This window comes from Pelodiscus sinensis, chromosome 17 (assembly GCF_049634645.1).
Source record: "Pelodiscus sinensis isolate JC-2024 chromosome 17, ASM4963464v1, whole genome shotgun sequence".
Taxonomy (NCBI): Eukaryota; Metazoa; Chordata; order Testudines; family Trionychidae; genus Pelodiscus; species Pelodiscus sinensis.
Window position 1 is genome coordinate 16,667,735 of NC_134727.1, and position 22,461 is coordinate 16,690,195.

The following is a 22,461-nucleotide window of genomic DNA, read 5'->3' on the forward strand; positions in this document are numbered from 1 at the left end:
CAGATGAGATGCAGCTGTCAATACTCTGGTCAGAAAGGGGCTTTTGCTTTGGATTTTCTTTGGCTGAGCAAAACAAAATAAAGGCAAGACACACTGACTGCACAGGGGCCAGTCAGGAGTGGCATGAGACTGACGGCAATGTAGAACAGAGCAGGTGAGCCAAGGGGGAGCCCCCTGCAGCTCAAAAGTAGGGGCTCTGGCAGTGCAGAACTGCCCACCTTTGGAGAGTGCCTATACCAGCCTTTGCCCTCCCCTCCTCACTTACCTCAACTGCTTGAAAGCTGCATCTGTGCAAAGAACCTGCACGCGACCCCTTTGACTCCAACTGGTTTACAAGCCTGGCTGGAGGTGATATGACTAACTCACAGCTTTGGGTACTTGAGACAAATTTGCCCAAGTAAGAATTACAAGTTTGGGTCCTTTAATTAGAGGCCAAAATATTCTGCCATGTACAGTCTAACTCTGGAGTAGCTCACTCAAGTCACACCAGTGTGAATCTGGTGCAGAGATCAGTATCTGGGCGCTTGTTTCCAGCCACTCACTTGAGAGCACTTCAGGAGGCCTTAAACAACGAGGGGGGCTGAGATGCCCTTTTAAAGAAATAGCCAGCCAGGGTTCAGACCTGCTGAGTAACATATAAAAACAAACCTCAGAGCAAAGGCGAGAGTGTTAGGATCACTTGGAACCCAGAATAAACGCTCTGTCTCAAGTCAAATTCTGGCATCGGCCTTTTTCAAACAAACCCTGTGGAGTGCAGAAAGCAGCAGGTTTGCCTGGCCTCAGTGCACCGCCCTCCCCTGAGATAAGAGACAAGGGGTAAGGGTGGGTGGGACCTCAGACTAGAACAGAGAGCTGCTTAGTGGCACAGTCCTGGCTGGGAAGCCAATGCAGACAGCCAGACCCCCTATTGGGAGGGGAAATCCCCCCCACTGAATTCCATTTAAGCCCCCAATTAAAGCTGCCCCCCCCCCCCCCCCCGCCAAGGGACAGGCATTTCCTGCACTGGGGTCTCTTTTCCAGATTGGTGTTGGTTTTGGGAAACAAAAGGATTCAAATAATTCATGAGTAAAACACACAGACAAGGAGGCTTCAAAGAGGCTCCGGGAAGCTGCAGCCAAACAGACAAGGAGTGAGGTTTCCATCACCTCCTCTGGGAGAATGAGGACAAACACACAGAACAGGAAGGGCCTTCTGGCACGGCGTAACAGCTATTTCTGCCTTCAAAGCACTCGCTACACTACCAGCGTCCTTGTGAGCGGTCACAACCCTGGGAAGGAATGGTGGATCAGTAGCCTTAGCTCCTTTTTGAAAATGGGGAAACTGAGGCAGACAGCCATTTTAGGATACTTACACAACAGGTTGGGTGGGGGTGCATTGCACTAGTGATGCCTTCACAGAGGCGATCTGAACAGAATCACTCTTGGCTAGAGATAAAAACCATCCAAAATATTTAACCTATTATACAATTTGGTAACCAGTTCACCACCCCTGCAGGGTCTCCCTGCCAGCTGGGCCACTGTGGGAAGTCGGGGAGGCTCCAGTTAACTGGTTAGGCGGTAAGCATGCTGGTGAGTTATATGCTAAACTGGTTAACCTTTCACATCCCTACTCTGCACTCATCAAAAGATTTCACAATGGAGTTCAAACAAAAGGATCTCCTCTACCCACCGGGTCACAGGAGCCAGTGGAAGGCTGCAGAGGACAAAAATAATAATAATAATAAAAAAATCTCCAGGCACTACGGGAACCTGGATGCAACATCAGGAAATCCTTCCAGGCCAAAGCTTCCTCACTGCCAGGGCCATTAGCTCAGTGCTGGGAGAGGATCCAAAATACTCGGCTTTTCTTTGCTTACCCACCTCTCACTCATAAGCCCTTCAGCTTCACTGTGCCCTCCCCCACAACCTCAGGCTGCAGGGCAGCTCCGCTCACTCCTAATTGTATTCTCTGTGGTGGAACTTAGGCACACTCAGCACTTGGGAGCTCCCTTACTCCAGCCCGCCCATAGTGCCCATCTATAAAAAGATATATAAGAACAACCCAGGAAACTACAGACCAGTCACCTTTCCTGGCACAGGCATTAAGCTAACAGAGTAAATAATTAAGGAATCCCTCTGCAAGCTTCTGGAAGATAAGGAACAGTCAGCATGGATTTGTAAAGAACAAACTATGTCAAACCAACCCCGGGAAGCTTTCTGAGAACAGTGGTTGCCAACCAGTAGATAGAGCTTGGAGCCTTTGACAGGGGATCCTGACCAGTTTGGCTGGGAAGCTCTCAAGTGCTGGCACCTCAGTTGCTCCTCCACCCACTGTCATGCTGCTCCTGCCCTCTGCCTTGGAGCCACCTCCCTGGGAGCCTCCTGCTTGCTGTGCAGGTGAAGGAGGGGGGGGGTGCTGATGTCAGGGTGTCCCCCCCACCCACTCCTGTACCCTGTCTCCACACAGAGAGAAGGGGGAAAAGGAAGCTTGGCAATACAAATCTGTTGACAGACACTCATACAGTGTGTAGGGTTACCTGGTAGACCCTCCCCCAAAATATCAGATACACTTGATGGGGAGGAAGGGGGGGGAAGAATCGGCCAGGAGGGGGGTGGGGATGGCCGGGAGGAAGCGGGGCTGGCAGGGGGAGGGGTTGGGGGTGCAGCCACTGGCCGCAGCCCGAGTCCAACAGGCCGTGCCCCCACCCCAACTAGCAGGCGTTCTCTCTAGTTGCTAGTAGAAGCCGGGCGGGGATGGGGGGAGTTGCTGTGAGTCACTCCCCCTGCCGGGCTTCTGCACGCAACCAGAGGCTCCCAGCTGGGAGGCAGGGCCGCGATTGGCGCTGGGAGCCTCTGGTTGTGTGCAGAAGCCGGGCAGGGGGGAGCGTCTGGGAGTCCCGGCCCCTGCCCTGCCCCACCCGGCTTTTGCACACGACCACAGGGCTCCCAGCACCAATCAGGGCCCCGCCTCCCAGTCGCTCCCCTGCCCCTGCCAGGCTTCTGTCCAGCGCCCAGCCGGGAAGTCAGAAAATACCAGACATTGCACATGTCCGGTATTTTCTGAATTATTCTACCGGACAGAGGGCGCAAATACCGGACTGTCCGGTAGAAAACTGGACACCTGGCAACCTTAACAGTGTGTGAGAGTCTGTCATTCTCACAGACACACTCTGTCCTTCCCTCTTATCTCCTGACCCAACACATACATGGGGGGTTGTTACTACTTTTACTGTTTGCAAAGTGGGTTAGTTTTGGTTTGTGACTGGTCTGTGCATTTCATAACTTTCATTTCTCTCTTATGCTTAAAATTTAATTCTTGGAGTAGTGAGTTCTAAAATGCCTAACCTGTTGTGACTGGAATAATTATCCCTGTGGTAATTTTGATCTGGAGGTGTGTGGTGAGCCAGATTTGGCCCATGGGCTCCTGTTCTAGATGGTGCTTGGTCCCGCCATGAGGGACTAGACTTGATGACCTGTCGAGGTCCCTTCCAGTTCTCATATTCTAGGATTACTCACTGCTGAATGCTCCAGAGACATGGGCATAACCACAATGGATAGGAAGCTGCAACAGTGTGTCTCTATCAAGTAGATCTCTAGAGATTCTGAGTATCCGCTGGAAGAGGCTTGGGACCCTCTACTGCTATTAGTCAATGGAAGCTAAAACCACCCACAATCCTGCAGGGTTAGGCACACATAGAGGTCATGCAATTTCCCAAAATGCTTTGGGTTAAATCCAGCTTCAGAAGGGAAAGACACCACAAAGACAAGATTTTTAGAGGAGGCAGAATCCGTGAGGGAACATGGGGAGTTGGTCAATTTCCAGGAGCTGCAGAGCAAAAGTCTCTTTCACTGGCTGTACCCAGCGCAGGTGAACAGACAAGATGAACAGGCCCATTCACAGGAATCTGTCGGGGGTGTGAGCTATGGAAGGGGCTGGTAGCTGCCCTGTCCCGGAAGCCCAACCCCACCCTGGGCCTCACTTCTTGGGGGGGGGAGAGGTGAAATCAGTCCCACCTTTTCCCCAGCCCCAGCCCCAGCCTCATACTTACTTGGAGGATGTGTTCACACCCTTCACACACACATCCCACCCCGCCCACAGGCCTGATGAAGCTGTGGCTAGAGGAACAGAGGCAGATGTAGCCCATTGAGAGTTTTTAAAAACACCATCCCCAAGCAGTTTTGAGCTAGGTCTTGAGTGGGGAGCTAAAGGGGACTTGCATACAACACACAGGCTACGTCTACACTGACCAGTCTTGCACAAGAACATATGCAAATGAGGTGCGGCGATGAATATAAATGGCAGAACGGCTCTTGCGCAAGAGGGGCTTTTTGTGCAAGAAGTAGTAGTGTAGCAGTAGCCCCTGTCTGTAGTGGGCAGGGCTGGCCACTGCAAACAGGGGCTGCTGGACCCAGTGTGAGCTGGGACTGAGCAATCTTGGCTTGCGCTGGTCCAGGATGCTGCACCTCTGCGTTTTAAATGTAGTAACAGCCCGCTGGCTCTTGCTACATTTAAAATGCAGAGCTGCAGTGCAGGTGGCTCCTGGAGCCTGCATGAGCCAGGACTGCTCAGTCCTGGCTCGAGCCAGCTCCTGGAGCCACCCCCGCTGCAGCTCTGCAGAGCGGCCCTTATCGACTAATTGTGTCATTGATACGAATTGTATTGACCACAATTAGTCAGATAACTGCGATTTAACATCCCTAATCCATGCACAGCGTTGGTGTTTTGCAGGAGAAGGTGACAGAGGGCCGCAGAGGAAAGCAAAACTGTGTGCCTGGGACAGCCGAGTGGTAGGAGACTCCATGAATGACTGTGCACACGAAAGGATACAAATTGGCCTGCAATTTGCGCTCCCACTAGGTTCCTTCCAGCCCAGCTGAGAGCAGGATAAGGGTATTTTCTCAGCTGAGACCAGCCCTTCCCTTTCCGCCCATTGCCGAAAGCCCTCAGGAGAATCAGGTGCAGCAGCAAGGTCATGGCTGTGTGACCCGAACGTTTCCTATCAGCTTAACCCTTCCTGCCCTGCAGAAGCCAGCCTCCCACATCAACCAGGAAAAAACCCAAACAAAACAAAGACACCTTACAGCCTGGGAGGCATGTGGAGATTTCTGATTGGCTGCCAGTGATGTCAGCAAGTTCATATAAATGCCTAGACCCATTGTCTAATTCTGCATTTAATTTCAGGGTGCAGCAGCCTTTTTAGGGGACCGGTATTAGGGTCAAAGGTGGGGAGCGAGGGTGAGAGCCTAGGAACAGAAGTTACCCAGCTACAGCAAGCCCTAGACAGGTTTTAATCTTGCTCTGTGCCTCAGTTCCCCGCCATCCCCATGTGTAAAAAAGTACTAGGCCTGTACAAAGTACCAGCAATAACATTCAAGCCCCTTGAAATGAGAAGCTCTCACATTTTGGTTTATTTCATTCAGTTTTACCAAAAACTTAAAGTTTCATGATTTTAAAAAGTTCAAAAATCCAGAACCACCCTGACCACACACAGACTCAAACCGTTCTTTCTAACAAGTGACCAGGACGGCTCCCTGCTGCACACGGGCTGGATTAGCAAAAGACATTTGGTGTCACCTAGCAGTTGGGTTCCCTGCCATTCTGCTTTCAGGCCAAGTGTGTGACAAGGCTGTTGGAAGAAAATTATGGCATTTTTAACATTTCTAGTTGCAAAATTCATTGCAGCACAGATGAATTTTCATATCAGCTTATATGGAGCAGCAATAGTATCACCTGTCTCCAGCAGAAGCTTTCCTATTTTGAGACAAGTGTCATGAAAAGTAAAATTTTTGGGGACACAGAATGACTCAGAACTAAACTGCAAATCCAGGGGAGCAGGAGAGTTGGGCCGGGAAACCTTGAAATAATACACTTGTTTATTATTACATGCCTCAGTGCACAAAACAAAATGTATTCAGCACATGGATGGAAAAGATTAGAAGGACGGTTGGTCTGAGAGCCTTGACGCTAACCAAGTGCTCACTCTGGAAAGCAGTGTCTCAGGTGACAGTGAGCTCTGGAAACAGGGCCTGGTTTCCACACCTCTGGATATGCGGGACAGGCCTCTGAGTGCCTGCCCAGCAGGAGCCTGATGTGTGGAATACCACACATCCCTGTTGCCAGATAAACAGTGGAGTGCACAGGTCTGCTCATGGCTTTCCCCATCCACGTACTCCCCCTCTAGTGATGTGAAGATGCTGGCACCGTGTGGGACAATTTAAGGGCACAAATCACCCCAAAATCCTGACTGAGGTTCTGGGGACTGGAGTCACTGTTCCTCTTTTCACAGGATGCTCCTTTGTAGGATGTTAAGTATCGGTAAATTAAGAAATTAAGTAGCTGATGGAATTTCCATCGACTACTCAATGAGCCCCCAATCAGCTGGCAGGGTGTGTGCGTTGGGGGGAGCACTCCCACTGCAGTTCTGAACTTTAAATGTAGTAAGAGCCTGCCGGGCTTTTAAGCTGGCTCCCTGAAGCACCGGCTCCTGCTTCTCCACCCCCTTGCTGCCTCTGATACAGAGGCAGTGGGCGGGGGGTGGAGTGAATAGGTGGGTAGTCACTCCACTATCCAATAAGCCTATGCTTATTGGGTAGTCGACTACTCGACTAGTTGCTTACATCCCTAGTCCTTTGTGAAGCTTGTTTAAACTTAGTGCGTGAGTGAAATGCACCTCCCCTGGAATTGCAGCGCTCAGGGCTGACATTCTGCAGGCAGGACAGTGAGGGAAACGCGTGCACACAGCAATGGAAACCTGCCCAAAAGGAAAGGCTTCCGTCGCTCTTCTCTCATTTGCATGGAGCTATAAAAAGCTGCTGCTTTTTATTCCTGTGAGCACGGCAGCGGCTTAGCGTCCAGAGGAAGGAATGGCTGCAATGTGGGGGAGAGCTCGCCACTTGCCTCGGAAACCAACAGCTGGGTTGATCTGATATTTCTCACTCCCTCGCCCCCTCCACATGCCCTTCTGCTGGGCTGCATTTTAGCAGAGGCTGGGATTCCTGCAGCAGAATTTTGGGCAGCAGCCCAAGTATGGCCAAGGGACCCTCCCACCAAGCCCAGTGTTTCCTTGGTCCTATGGTGAGATGAACTCAACTTTTGCCCTGGTGCATCGCCACTGGCGTCAGTGGATCTACACCAGGGATAAATTTGGCCCGAGAACTGGAATTTGAGAGACGCAAGAGCAAGTAATGGCAAGAATCGATGGGTCCACGAGGGCTGCATCTGTAGCTATTTACCACAATGCTCAGATTGAGGAGAGACAGGCCACAACAAGTAACTAAGGGTGCGCCTACACAGCAGTTATTTTGGAATAACGGCCAATATTTTAGAATAACTATGTGAGGGTCTACACAGCAATTCCATGATTTTGAAATAATTTCAAAATTATGGATGGTTTATTTCAACTTCTGTAAACCTCATTCTATGGAGAACAACACCTATTCCAAAAGAATTACTTCAAAATAAGGCGTGTGTAGACACTCCACTGCTGCTATTTTGAAATAGCCCCTCAGCAGGGCCAGGTCTATGTTATTCCTTCGGGGGCTCTAAGTCGAGGTAGCACATCTCTATTAGGGAAGCCTGCCTCGGACTACTCTCGAGGCTTCCTTGCAGTGTAGACGTGCCATTTCAAAATAAGCTATTTTGGAAAGACTATTCTGGAATAGCTTATTCCAAAAATCACTGTGCAGTGTCGACGTAGCCTAACTGGCCCCCTCCCCACACCATTCATGGTTTGTTGCTAATGAGTCAAAAATATAACCTGGCATCAATAAGGGAAAAAAGAATGTGCACATGCTTGTATTTGCATTGAAGCTCTTGTGATTAGTGGACTCCGCAGAGCATTATCACATCCCTCAGGAGCTCACAGGAGGGGACAGGAAAGCTGGACCCTTCCTTGGGGGCAAGAGTTTTCTGTACAACCTCCCTTGGAAAGCGTCTGGATCACCTGGAGAATGAAATGCTTTGGGAAAAGCTCTTGAGCGAGGGCTAAGGCTAGAGAGGCACTAAGTAGGCATTGGGGCAGAGTACACATGGCGTGGGAGATGTGGCGAAGAGCAGAGCACAGACAGTGCTGGAGGGATATGGCTTGTCTAGCCAGTGTGAGGGATCCAGTCCTGCCCCTAGGAAAGGGGAGCCCCACGACATAGCTGAAGTTTTTCCTCCAGTCACCAATACACCTTCCAGAAATCACACAAACCCGGGAGGCTCCCAGAGGCTGCAGATGATAAATGGGGCAGCAGGACATTTATATTAGCTCAGAGCAGCCCAGGTGCCAATGGCAACGTACTGTAAACATGAAAAGGAGGGAGTGCAATTGCTGCTGACTTTACCATAGAAGGCACCTAGGAGAGAGCAGCAGCAAAACAAAGCTCAGAACAGGCAGACCAAAGCCCTTACTTGGAGTTACATCTAGTCAACGTTGAAGAGTTATAGTCACCCTCAGTGAAACCACCCCTTGGACTCATGGGGCTTGCGCGGAGTCAGCAGACACAGGCCAGCCAGGGGTGTCTATCTGCAGTGGAGACACTCTCATTGCGCCCGACTGGAAACTCTCAGAGAGGTTGGCATTTCATAGACATCTTCAACCACGTTTTTAAGAGGCCACTGATTTTGAATACCCTTTCTGAGATGCCTAAAAATCAGGCCTCATAACGTCTCAAGTTGCACACCCAGGCTCAGGGGCCTCTTTTGGAGGCTTTGTGCATCTGCCTGTTAGTTTGTTAACATGCTGGACACAGAAGTGCAAGTGTTCCCACCAAGGATGTTACAAATAGATTAATCAACTAATTGAATAGTCGATGGAATTTCCATCAACTATTTGATTAGTTGATAAGGGCACTTCCACTTAGAAATGTAGCAACAGCCCGCCTGGGCATTGCTACATTTCAAAGGCAGAAATGCCACGGCCTTTGAAACGTACAAGCTGACCAGCTCCATGCTGCTTCCACTTTGAAATGTATGAGAGCCCCACTGGGGACTCTTGTACATTTCAAAAGTGGAACGCAGCAGATGTGCCCTGCCCCCTCCCATGGAGCCAGCGGGGGAAGCGGCTTTTAAGCCAGCTCCACCCTGCATCCTCCTCTCCTTCCCCCCGTTGCTGCCTCTTTCTGATAGAGGCAGCAAAGGGGGTGGGGGAAAGTGTCTAGTCGACTAGTGTGTCGACTATCTGATAAGCTTTTGCTTATTGGATAGTTGATTAGTCGCTTACATCCCTAGTTCCCACCAGGGTAGGGGACATGGGGGGAGGGGGGTACTGAAGTCATGTAACACGAGGATGGAGAAATTAACTTTTTCTTAAAAATTCAAATCCAAATAAAATGACCTCATACAAGGGGTTACTAGCACAGACTTGTGAGAGCTACATACACCTCAACCCTTCCTTTCCCGTGAGGTAAGCCCTATTGCACAGGTGGGGAAACTGAGGCGTAGAAAAACAACATGACCCCCCACTCCACAGTGGAAGTTAGACTATGGACATTCTATGTCCAGCTCTACCACAGATTTTCAGTTCCCTGTTCTAACCAGCTGCCAAGGCATGATCCTTGAGCACCAGTCTCAGTAGTACCCTTATTACCACACACCTGACAAGGCGCCTTCCCCTGAGAGCACAGCCTACCCGGCGGTGAAAAATAGTCCCAGCCCCTTTGCTGCCTGGGGCAGGTCCCTTTGCTAGAGGGCTGCAGGCAGATAGGATGACCTATGCTAATGAAGGAGAGAGCGGTCACCTTCCCCTCATGCCCCATCCTCACTATGGAGAGACAGTTTGGAACTTGGAGCAAGCTGGCAATGAAGAAATAGTAATAAATCCCCACATAAGTTTCCACGGAGGAAGCGCCATCCATCCTTTTACATAAGGGAAAGGGAAACACTTGACCCTCAGAAGATTTGTCTGGTGCAAATGCAGGGCTGATACTCCAACTTTGTTTTAATTGACATGAGGAGCTCAGAGTGTTCCCGTCTCACCCAGCAGAAGCGACCCCTTTGGGCGGCTCAATAGCACTTTTCTCACCATGGCGCTGTGGCAATGCGCTACAAAAGGCGCAAGTTGGAACCCTCTCTCCTTTCCAGTCCTGGGATGCTCCTCCCAATCTGAAAGTTGGGATCTTCATCACAAGTTGGGTCAAGCAGGTTTATTTATAACTAGAGTCAAAGGCAGTAGCTAAATGAGCTTGGCTCCATAGACAGATACGAGAATGTGTGTCTATAGAGGAGATACTAGATCACTTGCAGTAGGGAGGGCTTTGAGACAAGCCCACACCTCTGCTCTGTTCTGGGTTAGAAAGCACCTTGCAGAGATGGTCTCACACTTCTCTCCTGGGCTGATTCCATCCGTGCAGGAACACAACCCGATACTTCAGTTTAGTGTCATTATTTTCCTTATTATTCTTACTACATGCTTAACACACTCAGGTTTTTGAAGCAGGCTACTTTCCATCATTCATTTCCCTCAGTTTGGACAGCGAAACAGACTCTAAGTCCATAACTTTTGTCAAGGTTGCTCTCCATTTCTCCAGCACTAGAAGAGCGCTGCCACGGTTGTACTGGGCACTATCTAAGGGAGGGAATATTAGTTAAAGGGGTTGGCTCTAATTTACACAATGGTTCAAGGAAACATCCTTATTCATCTTGGGTGTTAAAAACACAGACAGAGCCTGAGCCAAATCTTGAAGTCCTGCTCAGGCACAAAATTCCTATGGACTGCAGGGAATGTTTTGTCTGAGTAAGGCGGCGCCTGATTTAAATCATCTTAAAATGTCCGAGGATCTGCCCCGGTAACATGGGGATGCATTTGGCCCAACAGCATCCCTAGAAATGGGCAAAGGAACATCAGTAGCCTCCTAAAGATCAGCGCTGCGGGTACAACCCACCTGCCGGAGAAAGCAGGGCCCAGTCCCCCAAACCCTTTCCTGCAGCTCCGGATCCGTGAGCAGCCCCGGGGGCCTACTCCTGCCAGCAAACTCCCAGGGGGAGGCGCAGGCCCCTGGGCAGAGCAGGGCTCTAGCGAGGCAGCACAAAGCTGCCAGCACACGGGCTTTCAGCGCACAGGTGCGCCCCTTGGCCCAGGGACAGCGCCCCTGGCTCCGGCCATTCCGGGTCCCCCAGCAGCCCCTCCGCGAGAGACAAAGGCAGCAGGTCACTGCCCCGCCGGGCGCGGCAGCCCCGAACAGCCGCCCGCAGCCCAGCTCCAGCGCTGCCACCCACACGCGCCATGGCCGCGGTCGGGAGCCGGCCGCTCGGAGGAGCAGGGGATGCTCTCCCCAGGCGCCCGGCCCGTGGGGTGAGCAGCGGCGGGTGGGGCCGGGCCCCTTCCCACGGGGCGGAGGGGTCGGCCCCGGTCTGGGTAGTTACAGCCTGGGGCGGCCCCTCTCCCGGCTAAACCCCTCCCGGGTCCAGGCACCTTCCAGCCCCGGTGCCGCGCGCTCCGAGCCGGGAGCAGGGGGCAAGCCGCAGCGGCCGGGCACTGGGTCTGTCCGCTCCGGGAGCGCCCACCACAGCCGCCCGCCTGGCCCAATGCGCCGCGCTTACCGCTCAGCCTGTCCATGGCCCGGCGGGCGCGAGGCGGCGGTGAGGGGCGCAGAGGTCCGGCCAGAGGATGCGCCTGGCTCGCCTGGCACAGAGACGTCAACCTTTAAACCTGCTGCCCCGCCCGCCCTGCGCTTCCCTGGCTTAGTGCGGGGTCTTAGCGCCGGCTCTGCTAGGCTGATGCTCAGCTGGGAGGACACTTCCGCTGACTCTTGTCCCACCCCCTGCCCGTCCCTGCCCCCCACATTCCACCAGCCAGTCCCCACCCTGCCTACTGCTCCTTCCCCCACATAGCCTCAGCTAGCCCCTCCCCCCATACTCAGCCCCACATCCTCCCATGCTTCTGCCTCCCAAGGTCCACCCCACAGCCACATGTTCCATCCACACATCCCTCATGCCCTGCAGAGCCAGCACATCACCCCCCCACACACATACCTCTCACACCTAGCACCTCCCAGCCAGCTCTCCTGTTTCCCCCCTTTCCTCTGAGCCAGAAGCACCAGCTCCCTTCTCAGCCTCCCACCCAGAGATCCCCAAAGACACTCTGGCAGCACACTGTCCCTCCACCCCTGCCCCCACCCACCCCCAGCTTTTCTCCTTCTCCCACAATACCTGCCAACGCTCAAGTGTGGGGCACTGAGCAAGCCAAGAGGGACACGAGCAAACCACAAATCAGGCAGAGCTGAGCAACCCCAAATACTTCTACAAACAACTCTTCCTCCAGCCTCCTTTCCTGAGTCAGCACTTTCACTGTTCATAACCTGCCTGTAGGTCCTGAGGTGAGTGCAAGGCCTGTGGGATGCAGGAAAGTTAGTCTACAATGAGGGGCATTGCTAAGAATGTTCTCTCCCTTTTCCTGTGCTAGCTCCCCAGATACACCCCTTCCCCCTTGCCATAATGAGAGGAGCGAGGCTTTCTTAGCCTCCTCGGTGCAACCCTAATCGTGCTCCTTCCCCTCTGTGGTGCTGTGGCAACTCCCAAGCTGCTTTGCCTTTCAGGGTTCCGAGGCGTTTCCCATGGATTCTGGATCTTGAATCCTCGCATGGCAGGCAGCAAGCGCCTGGAATTCCCCTCTGTACACAGCACATGTTTGTCTATGTGGGCATGAAGACCGAGGGGTTCATCCTGATGTGGCTGGGAATTCTTCACCTGCTTATCGTCTGCTGGCTCTACAGGCTGGATGAGGGTGGGGTGTGTTGTGGATAATCAGTTCTAATGCTTAGGACCACAGACACACCTAGCTGTGCTCCCCTAATGCTTTTGTGAAGTTAGAGGTCAGCCCCCAGCCAGTAACATGGACACTTCTGCCTCCTGCCTGCACAGACAGAGGGGACAGTGTGTTTTGAGTCCACAACATCAGGTTTATATTCAGGAAAGATAGAGTTGTACTGTTGTCTACCCAGAACAGACACATGGACAGTGTGTCCCTCCCCCAAGACTGCCTTCCCCATGGTTCAGAGTTGTTCTGGAAATACAAGCTCTATCCAGAGATGTTCAATCTCCCGTGGCGACCAGTTAGTGTTTCTCCTGGCAATCATTTTCATGATCTGCAGAGAACTCCCAGACTCATGTCACACTTGGGACCTTTCAGATCCTTGTGACTTTTAGGCACTACCACTCCAGGACCATGGTTGAATGAGTGATGCAGGCAAATAGCTCCAGAGCCCATTAGCACCCCCAAGAGCCAGCTAGGCTTCCAGAGGAGCCAGCTTGCTTCCCAGACTCTGTCCCTCTCTAGCCCCATCCAAAAGCCCAGCTTGCATTGGTCTCTCTGAGCACATTTGGTTTGTTGCAGCTAAATGGCAAATAGATCTTTTCCTCCAACTCCAATTCTGGTTAGTGCAGAGCACACTCAGGCCACAGTCTTCAAAGCAACTATAGAAACAGCCAGCTGGGCCCAGGTGAGTTTGTGGTTGTGGCCCACAAGGCACTAAAATTAGTAAATTAGAACCAGCCAGAACAATAGTCTTCATGGGAAGGTTTTCATGCCCCCACCTCATCCCTCTCCTCGTGGTGGCTTGTGCTCCTGGGGGAGCAGCGCATAAGGCAAACACTGCTTGCTGCAGGGATTGACTCTTAGATTCGATAGGCTGCCTAGCTGGAGAAAGGGCCTGTTGGGATGGGAGTATAGGGCTACCTAGGTAGACAGACAATGGGAACACCAGACACAAAGGTGACACAGAGACAGTTTTGTCTGCTGCCCCCTTACGGCATATCCAGGAACAGCGGGTCTGCTAATAGCATATTCCTCTTCTCCACTACCAGCCAAGGAAATTGCTCCCCAGGCCTGTACACAGGGTGGGTGTGAAGGGTGGGAAAGCATCCCCATGGTTGCCCAAGTAAGCATGCTCCAGCCGGCCAGGGGAAGGCAGGAACAGTATGCTGCCTGATCCTCCCTTCCCCATGCTCTGGCTGGCCAGGGGAAGGCAGGAGCAGTATGCTGCCTGATCCTCCCTCCCGCATGCTCTGGCTGGCCAGGGGAAGGCTGGGGTTGATTTCCCTGCTTCATGGGGGACCACGAAGGGAGCATTCACACCCTTGTGGTCCACATTTACAAAGATAGCACCCCCCACAGAAATTCCTGCACACGGGCCTGCTCCCAATCTGTTTGGTAAATCATGTCAAAATCCTAAGCAGCTCTGCCAGACCTCTTGCACCTTCCTTGCCTTTTGAGAACAGCTGCCTCTGTTTATCCTTTGTACTTTCATTATATTTTTCTACCCAGTGTCCTTTTCTGTTAACCTCTCAAGAGCCCAACAGGAGTTTTGCCATTGATTTCCATAGGAGTTGGTTTGGCCCACCAGTATCCATACCTATCTTGCTGTTGGGTGAGCCTAAGTGGATGGGGTTAGGTAAGCGAATCATAGATTCATAGAATACTAGTGTACACCACATAGGGAAATATTAATAAATAACACCCAACCCCAGCACTCAACAGATGCCAGCCCTGTGTCTTTCCTAAAAGATCCTGTACTTTAACTGAGTCTGAAATGAAACTAAACAATTACAGCTGCAAACTTCTCCCACTGCAACAGGTTCATGGAGAGGATGTTCCCTGGCAAGTTTCCCCTGGAAGATCAAAAACTTGGAGGAAAACCCTGCCTCCTCCCATAAAGCAGTTTATTACTGTGCCCCCAAAATAAATACGAAAAATACCTACCAAGAGTAGGGATCAGCAATTATATTTTGTCAGTGTGAACTAGTGGGCTGACCACTGGACTGGGAGCCCAGGATTTTTATAACTGGCTCTGCCTGACACACTGTATGACCTTGGATAAGTCACTGAACCACTCTGTGCCTCAGTTTCTCTACCTGGACAGCAGGAATAAATGCACCTCTCCCCTCAGGGGGATGTGAAGAATATTTAGTTAATACTTAAAGGCTGCGTCTAGACTGGCATGATTTTGCGGAAATACTTTTAATGGAAAAGTTTTTCCGTTAAAAGTATTTCCGCAAAAGCGTGTCTAGATTGGCAAGTGCCTTTGCGCAAAAGACTTGCTTTTGCGCAAAAGCATCCGTGACCAGTCTAGATGCAATTTTGTGCAAGAAAGCCCTGATCGCCATTTTCGCCATCGGGGCTTTTTTGCGCAAAACAATTCTTCCCTGTCTACACTGGCCCTCTTACGCAAGTATTCTTGCACAAGAGGGCTTTTTCCCGAGCAGGAGCGTGAAAGTATTTGCGCAAGAAGCACTGATTTTATACATTACAAAGTCAGTGCTCTTGTGTAAATTCAAGTGGCCAGTGTAGACAGCTGGCAAGTTTTTGCGCAAAAGCAGCTGCTTTTGCGCAAAATCTTGCCAGTCTAGACGCACCCAAAGTGTTTTGGAAAAGAAAAGTGCTCGATGATGCTATGCATCATCATCCTGACTATTTAAAGCTCTTAGCTCCCTAGGGATTTCACCGGAGCTGCTGCTGGAGTCTGAGGTTTCTCATAGCCCCAAATAGCTAAGCTTGATTTAAGGAAATGCAGTTTTATGTGGGTGAAACCATTATAAATACAATTGGTTGCACTTACTGCTGTGCTAAAGTAGACAGAAGCAATTACCAGCACAATATTACACTCTTCACTTCATTCCACAGCCCATTCTGTGCTGAAGTAAAAGCTAAAAGACCCATTGCTGCTTGCTGAAGATGAATTTTCTTCCTGCTGCTCCAGTCTCATGGTGTTAGGCATGGGGATAGCAATGGTGTCATGTACCAGCACTGCAGGGCAGAAGGGCAATGGGCCAAACTGGATATTCCCTCTATCACATACCGGGAACCTGATGTCAGTTCTTTGTGTAATGCGTTTGGGGGCTCATCCTAGGCTAATGCCACACAATCGGCTGCAAGAGGCTGGTTCTCCCTGGAGAGCATTCAGCACTCACCTGAGATGGCTCTTCATCGAAAAACAGCATGGAAAATTCCCAATACAGGGATTAAGGATGACTATTAGAGACAGCGTTGGAACAGGCCTCTGAGGACATGGGGTCCTGCCCCTTTGCTAGAGCAGAACATTATCCTCCGCTCCCATAAGAGAGAGACTGATACAACTCTGGAGTGTGAGCATGCTTTGCTAGGCGTGGACTGGGGAGCACAGGACAGGCACTCCTGGGGCCTGCCTGAGCATTACATCAAGAAAGCAAACAGGAAATCAGAGAAACATACCACAACAGGCAACTGTGTTTGGGTTGAAACAGCATATTAGTAAAAAACCAAACAAGCAATAAAACTCTACAGTTCCCCTCCCCCCCATAGTTCTAGAGAGTCTTTGCAAACGTCTTTATTACGCCCCTCCCAGAGGCTGCTCTGGCAATTTGAGCTGGGATGCTGGATGTTACTGATGAACGAGAATCAGAAAAACCTCAGCGAACACATTAATAAGGGGATGTGTAGCTGATTCAGTTTGTAACAACAGTCTAACATGCCTCCTTCCCCTTTTCCCCACAGCTCTCCCGACCGGCTACTTCCACACCTGCTTAACACTTCATGAGGAGGTTCCGGACTGACTCCAAACCAGCCCCTTCTACTCCTAACCAGAAAGATAGGGCCTATGTTACAGAGTGCAGCGTTAGAGCCACATCCCAACTCCTCCAAAGTCCAGGCCTGCTTGGGTCAGGATTTTAGTTGAGGCTCACGTTGAAGCCTTACAGTCACAAAGATGCCATTAGGGACATATCCACCCCACATCTTGGGCTTTAATAAATGCATTACACTTTGTAAAGGGCCTGGGTCTGTAACTCTGGTGTCAAATTGCTAACAGTGGCATTGGACATAAAAGGGGGCTCTGATGAGGACAAACCATCGTTTTGTTACTTGCAGGAGGGAAAACAGTTTTATTGACATTGGCAGGCGTGGGTGGGAAGAAGCCTGGAGCTGTTGGGATACTGTGATTTGGAAATACGAAGGTTGAGACACCTTTTTCATAGCACACTCCTGACAGAATGACTCCTGTGATTCATGGGCCTGGGAGTGTTGCAGATGACACAGATCTGACACATCTTGTAATGATCCCCTGTGATTTGCACTGGCAGTGCCTAGGTGTATTCTCCCCTGGCAGCTGGGATGGGAAAGCCGGGGAGGGAGAGAACAAAATTGTGGCATTGCCAAATTTGGTCCCTGGCCATGTCACTTCCACCAGATGCCATGACAGATTGGGCCTGTAGGGAGGGAGTCTTATGTTAGCAAGGGATGGGGTGATACACTCCACTCCATTCACTTTCCTAAATTAGTACAAATCTGGTAGGTGGGGCTGACAAAAGGGGAGGGAAACTGCTGCCCCAGCCCAAACCCTGAGAAGAGAGGCAGTTTACCAGGAACCCTTCTACTATCAATGGCTGAATCAGATGGCAGGGCCCTCCCTGCTGGGAGTTGCAGGAACCCTTGTGGGAGGGAAGGGACCTCTTGCTCTGCCGGCTGAAGGTGCTTGGTCTGCCTGTGCAAAGTGAGAAGGTGATATTGAGCCCAGAGCCCAGGACATAGCAGCAGCCAAGGGTCTGAAGGGGCAGAAGAGGGAAAAGGAGCCAACCTTTCACTGAGCATGAGCTGCAAACACTCCCTCCTCCACTGGGCTGGGCTTTACGGACACTGGCCCTGTGGCAGGGGATGGTGGGGGTCTGAATGGCCCAAAAGGCCAGAAGGTTCAATACGCAAATTGCACCTCCCACCCCACCCCCAATCGCATTAGAATAAAAAAAGAACATAAAGCAAACAAAGGGCATAAAAATATCTGAGACACTTCAATTCACTCTACAGGGTTGCAAAGAGAGTGGCCGCGTCTCCTATTGTACAAGAGAGAGAGAGAGTTATACAGAGCTTCAATATAGAGATCTTTCTATACATATATATTTATAGCTATGTATAAATTTATAGTGCGTTGCATTCAAAACAACCGCGCCTGCTTCTTCAGCTCGTTCCTCTTCCACAGGGCCAGGCGGTCGAACTCCGCAATGGTCATGCCGAAGATCTGATAGAACTCATCCTGTGACAGGTGGCGCTGGAGGGACAGCAGAGAGGGGCATGAGGCGGGGTGTATGGGCCTGAGACAGCGCGCGGGAGTATGGCTGCCACTGCTCAACGTGCCTGTGCAGATGCAATTGGAACGGCAAGTGGCTGTCTGTACATGTGGCTCTGCACACGCAGCACAGGGCTGTGACTATCCCAGTGTTGTCGCGTCTCGGAGCAGGTGAATTGTAATTGTGTGAACACCTGTGAGTGTGCGTGTACTATTGTGGCTGTGTAGCGCTGTGTGTGCAATGGTGGCTGTGTGGGAGCGTGACATGTATCTGTGGCTGGGTATGAGCACAACCACGTGGATCGGTGACCCCCTTCCTCAGCCTCCAGCTGGGGCACAGATTTCCATGGCCAATGCTGCACCCCGAACACCGCACTGGTGACCCAGCATTGAGGCTTTTGTTGGCTTCAGGCAGCCAGCCCCACACTGGGTTAGTGACCTTCTAGTTAGCCTGAGCTTTTCAAAGGAGGGGAGGTTGGGAAGCATCTGGCAGGGGCTCCCCTGTGAACTCTATGGAGTGGGGAGGAGTGAGTGCGTCGGCGTGATGCTGTGCTCCACAGGGTGATGTCCATGCAGACAACACCAGCCCCTGTTCCATCTGCAGGGAGCTCATGTCTGAAACATGTCAGGTCTCCATGCTGGGAGATGATGCGTAACAGGCAGGAGGGCAGCGGCTATCCCTGCTCTGTTCGTACCTTCTGCTCCAGCCTCAGCAGCACTGGGGGAGCAGGAGACAATGTCAGAAGGGGCTCCTGTCCCACAAGGCTGGGACCACCTGGCACACAAGATTGCAGCACCACTTGGGTTTGGTCCAGCTGGTGGTGTTGCAACCCCATGTGCCAGCAATATTCTCCACAGCAGGGAAGGCTTTGCTTACCTCTAACCGAGTCCTGTCCACATCCTTGGGCAGCTGGGTCCTCCCCCGGGTGGTCACCATAAGCAGCTCATAGGGGTATATCTGCCGAGAGAGGCCAAGAAACGCTTTTGGGTGGGCGGACTCCCCAAGCTGTGAGCCAGAGAGCAACCCAGATGGGCACAGCTAAGGGGAACCCACAGCAACAACCCAGCAGCTAGTCCGTGGACCTGTTCTGTTTGGCACAGGGTGGTGCTGCCTGGGGCCCAAAGGGCAGGCCTAGCTTCCAGAGCAGAACCTGGAGTTCGCATGGACACTGCAAGGCAGGGCTGATGCTCTGATGGAGAGGCTGATGCTAACCCAGCACCCACCTGCCCATTTCCAGACCACTTGGCTTATCACAGAGTAGGCTAATGCATTTTATGCAGGTGACCCGCCAGCTACATTTTTTTTTGCAACTCACCATTAGGTACGTACACCCTTTGCCCAGGCACCTCAACCTTAACCCCGGCCCAGTGAACAGGAGAGGCTGGAGAGGTGGGGAAAGGGTCTGCCCTGCATTCACCCTGCAGCGTTGGCTCCTGTCCCACAAGGCTGGGACCACCTGGCACACAAGATTGCAGCACCACTTGGGTTTGGTCCAGCTGGTGGTGTTGCAACCCCATGTGCCAGGCTGCAAACCCTGGTGTGGGGAACCTGGTGTGGGGAACCCAGTCCAGCAGGACAGGAGCTAGCACTGTGGGGCAATGTGGAACTCACAGTCCATCTCCCCCAGAGTCTCCCCTCTGCACCAGGTGGGGGGAAATGTATGTTTGCCTAGGCCAGGACCCAGTCATGCATTAACCTAGTTTTGGACATAGGGACCCGCTGGTGGGTGAGGGCCTGGTTGGGAACCATTGGTGTCCTACCCTGGCCTCCATCTCCCATTAGAACTGGGTAGGAGCTGCTGCTGCTGAGCCCAGCATGACAGCTGTGATCATCCAGCCCCTCAGCTCTCCCCCGAGCATGTGCCTTGCTGCGGAGCAAAGTGTCTGGGATCCCCACAGCGTAAGCCAGGCTCAACTGCAGCCCAGTCCTGCTGGAGTGGATGACAGCAGGAGGGACAGGGTGGCTGGCACTGGGGGAAAGCGAATCAGGTCATGTCGAAGGGAAGGGAAGGGAAGGGAAGGGAAGGGAAGGGAAGGTGTCTGAAAAGGTCTCAGTTCAAACATGGGCTCTGGAGACCCGCCCAGCCCACAAGTGCCCTGGTGGTAGTTGGACATTGGACAGCATCACTGACTGGCTGGCAGCTGCTCCCCGCTCCAAACTCCTGTGCAGTCCTACCTTGTATTCTGCAGGGAGAGAAAGGGAAGGAAAGAGATGAGAAATGAGTCAGCAAGCAGCCTCCAAGCTGTCCCTTTGCCGCCCAGGTGAGTCCCAGTGTACTGGCTGCTCTTGCCCCCTCCCACAGCTTTTGCCCTCCTTGCTGCTGCTCGGCACCTGGAAGCTAACACAGAAAGATCCCAGGCACCAGCACCACAGCTCAGCAAAGCTTCTTTGTGAGCGCTGGGGAAGGCAGGGCCTGATCCTGCCAGGTGCTCAGGGCCCTTCGCCAGCATTGACTTCACACGGGTGTAGGGTGCACAGCTGCCTGCAGTGTGGGGCCTCTGAGAGGCTTAAAGCCCCTAAAGGGACTTGTTGCTTTTCAGAGTTTCCTAAAGGTTTTTCACAACATGAACCTGGTTCATCCCTGTGCTGCAGCTGAACTCAACACTGGGCAAGGAGACGAGGAGGGAGAGGGGGAAAGGTGGGTTTAACTAACCTGACAGCTGCTAACAGCCCCTCAGGGCCAGTGTGGGAGGTAGGAATAGCCAGGGCTCAATACTGTTCAAAGGAGGGGATATGAAATGCCCCTCATATGCTCCATGTTCTGGCAGCTCCAGTGGGGAGCCCAGAATCGGCTACGCTGGTCCCTGCCAGCCAGAGGGAAACTTTTTGTCATGGGAATTCCCTGGACACTGGGTCCACCATCATTGCAGCTGCTTGACACAGATGTGAACGGGGCCTGATATTCACAGGAATAGTTTCGTAAACAGTGCTCTGGTTTAGCTTTAACCCTTCCCCGGCTGTGTTTGCAACCCCAGCACTGCAGGAATTTACTTGGGAATGAGAGCCGGAAAGATAAACCACCTAGATAGTGACAAAGCAAGAAACTCATTAACCTACTTTCCCCCCAAGCTGGCAGGAATGCAAACAGCAGTAGCAGGAAGGGGGACAACCACTCTGACTGTTTTTGCAGTTTTACAGTGACAGGTGCCATCGATAAGACAGCTTTGAAAAACATCATTATCTGCTGCTGCAGGGCCAGTCAAGGGTCTAGGTAAAAGCATCAGCCGGTGTATCTTGCACAGGCCCTGCAAGCTTTAGTGTTCAGCACTCTATGCTGACTGTGCTGTGCAGGATCTGGAGGAGAGTATGTAGTAAGCTCTTACTCTGGTAAGAGGGGCCACTCTCGGAGTGTCGCATTGAAGCATGTTGGCACAGGTTCTAGCAGCACATACTGCAGAACTGCTAAGGCTTCCCAGGCACTGTTCCCTGCTTACCTCGCATCCCCCAGTTGACGGCATTTGTGCTGTCGTAGTGGAAGAGTTCAGCACTGGGGGGCTGTAGGAGAAATGAGAACACGGAGGGGTCAGGATGAGGGAAGCCTCGATAAATACTCAGCTCTTCTATCACACCTTCCACCTGGGAAGCTCAACATGTTTTACAAAGCTTATAATTAATCTGTTCCGAGATGTCATTCCCCTCATTTTACAGAGGGGAAACTGAGGCACAGGGAGGTGAAAAAGGTCACATAGTGAGTTAGTGGCAGAGTCAAGAAACCACCCAGGCCTCCTAACTCCCAGCCTGCATCAGTCAGGGGACCATTCCTAAAATCCTTGTTGCCCAAAGTTACACAGCAAAGACATCACTGTGGAAAGCACAGACCTTCCCACACTCTGACACGGGGGTTCTGTTTCCCTGCCTCTGAGCTCCAGGAGTCTGGAAGAGATTTTACAGCTGGGGGGGGGGGGCACTTTCCACTCCTAGATTCCTAGGACTGGGTGAGGCTTTTCCAATCTCTAGTTCCTACTTGGACTCCATACAAAATACACCGGGGAAGCTCTGGATATGTCTTAGCAGAGGGGGCAGCCCCTAGAGGCTCACATGGCTCTAGTCTGTTCCACATGCCTCCAGAAAGAACACTCGCAAGTTTTGAGGATCCTGAACCCCAGCCTGAGGATTCTGAACCCAGGTACAAAGAGGGCTCTACTAGCCAGCCCCTGAGGCTACTGCCCTAGAATTGCTCCCTCCATTCCACATGTGTATGTATCTCACCTGTGCAGCCACTCCCCCAGGAGAAACAGTCGGAAACACTGCCACCTGGTGGCAGATCCAGGGTAGCTAGTGAAACTCACCCTGTGCAGCCCGTTCCTTCTGTAGGCAGGGAGGGATGCAGATTTTGAAATGAGAGGATCTGAAGAGAAAAAATAACAACAAAGTGCATAGTCCCCAAACTGACATCTTGTACTTGGGAAACCCTCAGCTACTGAGCTAAGGCCCAGGTGTCCGGTCCCCAAACACAGCTGAAGTTTA

At 51.9% G+C, this 22,461-nt stretch overlaps 2 protein-coding genes across 11 annotated transcripts in view; both read right to left on the reverse strand.

Moving 5' to 3' along the window:
* Window positions 1-11,679, reverse strand: part of AFAP1L1 (actin filament associated protein 1 like 1) — a 66,449-nt gene extending 54,770 nt beyond the window's left edge. Inside the window, exon 1 of the mRNA XM_075900225.1 lies at window positions 11,503-11,679. Coding sequence (XP_075756340.1) covers window positions 11,503-11,518 — 16 coding nt within the window. The 5' untranslated portion in view covers window positions 11,519-11,679. The remainder of the gene's footprint in view (window positions 1-11,502) is intronic.
* Window positions 11,680-17,699: 6,020 nt separating this feature from the next.
* ABLIM3 (actin binding LIM protein family member 3) overlaps window positions 17,700-22,461 on the reverse strand; it is a 120,590-nt gene continuing 115,828 nt past the window's right edge. For all 10 annotated transcript variants that reach the window (XM_075900230.1, XM_075900228.1, XM_075900229.1 and 7 more), the window contains 4 exons: window positions 22,284-22,342; window positions 21,429-21,489; window positions 18,871-20,177; window positions 17,700-17,975 (listed from right to left, as the gene is read on the reverse strand). In XM_075900230.1, coding sequence (XP_075756345.1) covers window positions 20,050-20,177; window positions 21,429-21,489; window positions 22,284-22,342 — 248 coding nt within the window. In that variant the 3' untranslated portion in view covers window positions 17,700-17,975; window positions 18,871-20,049. The remainder of the gene's footprint in view (window positions 17,976-18,870; window positions 20,178-21,428; window positions 21,490-22,283; window positions 22,343-22,461) is intronic.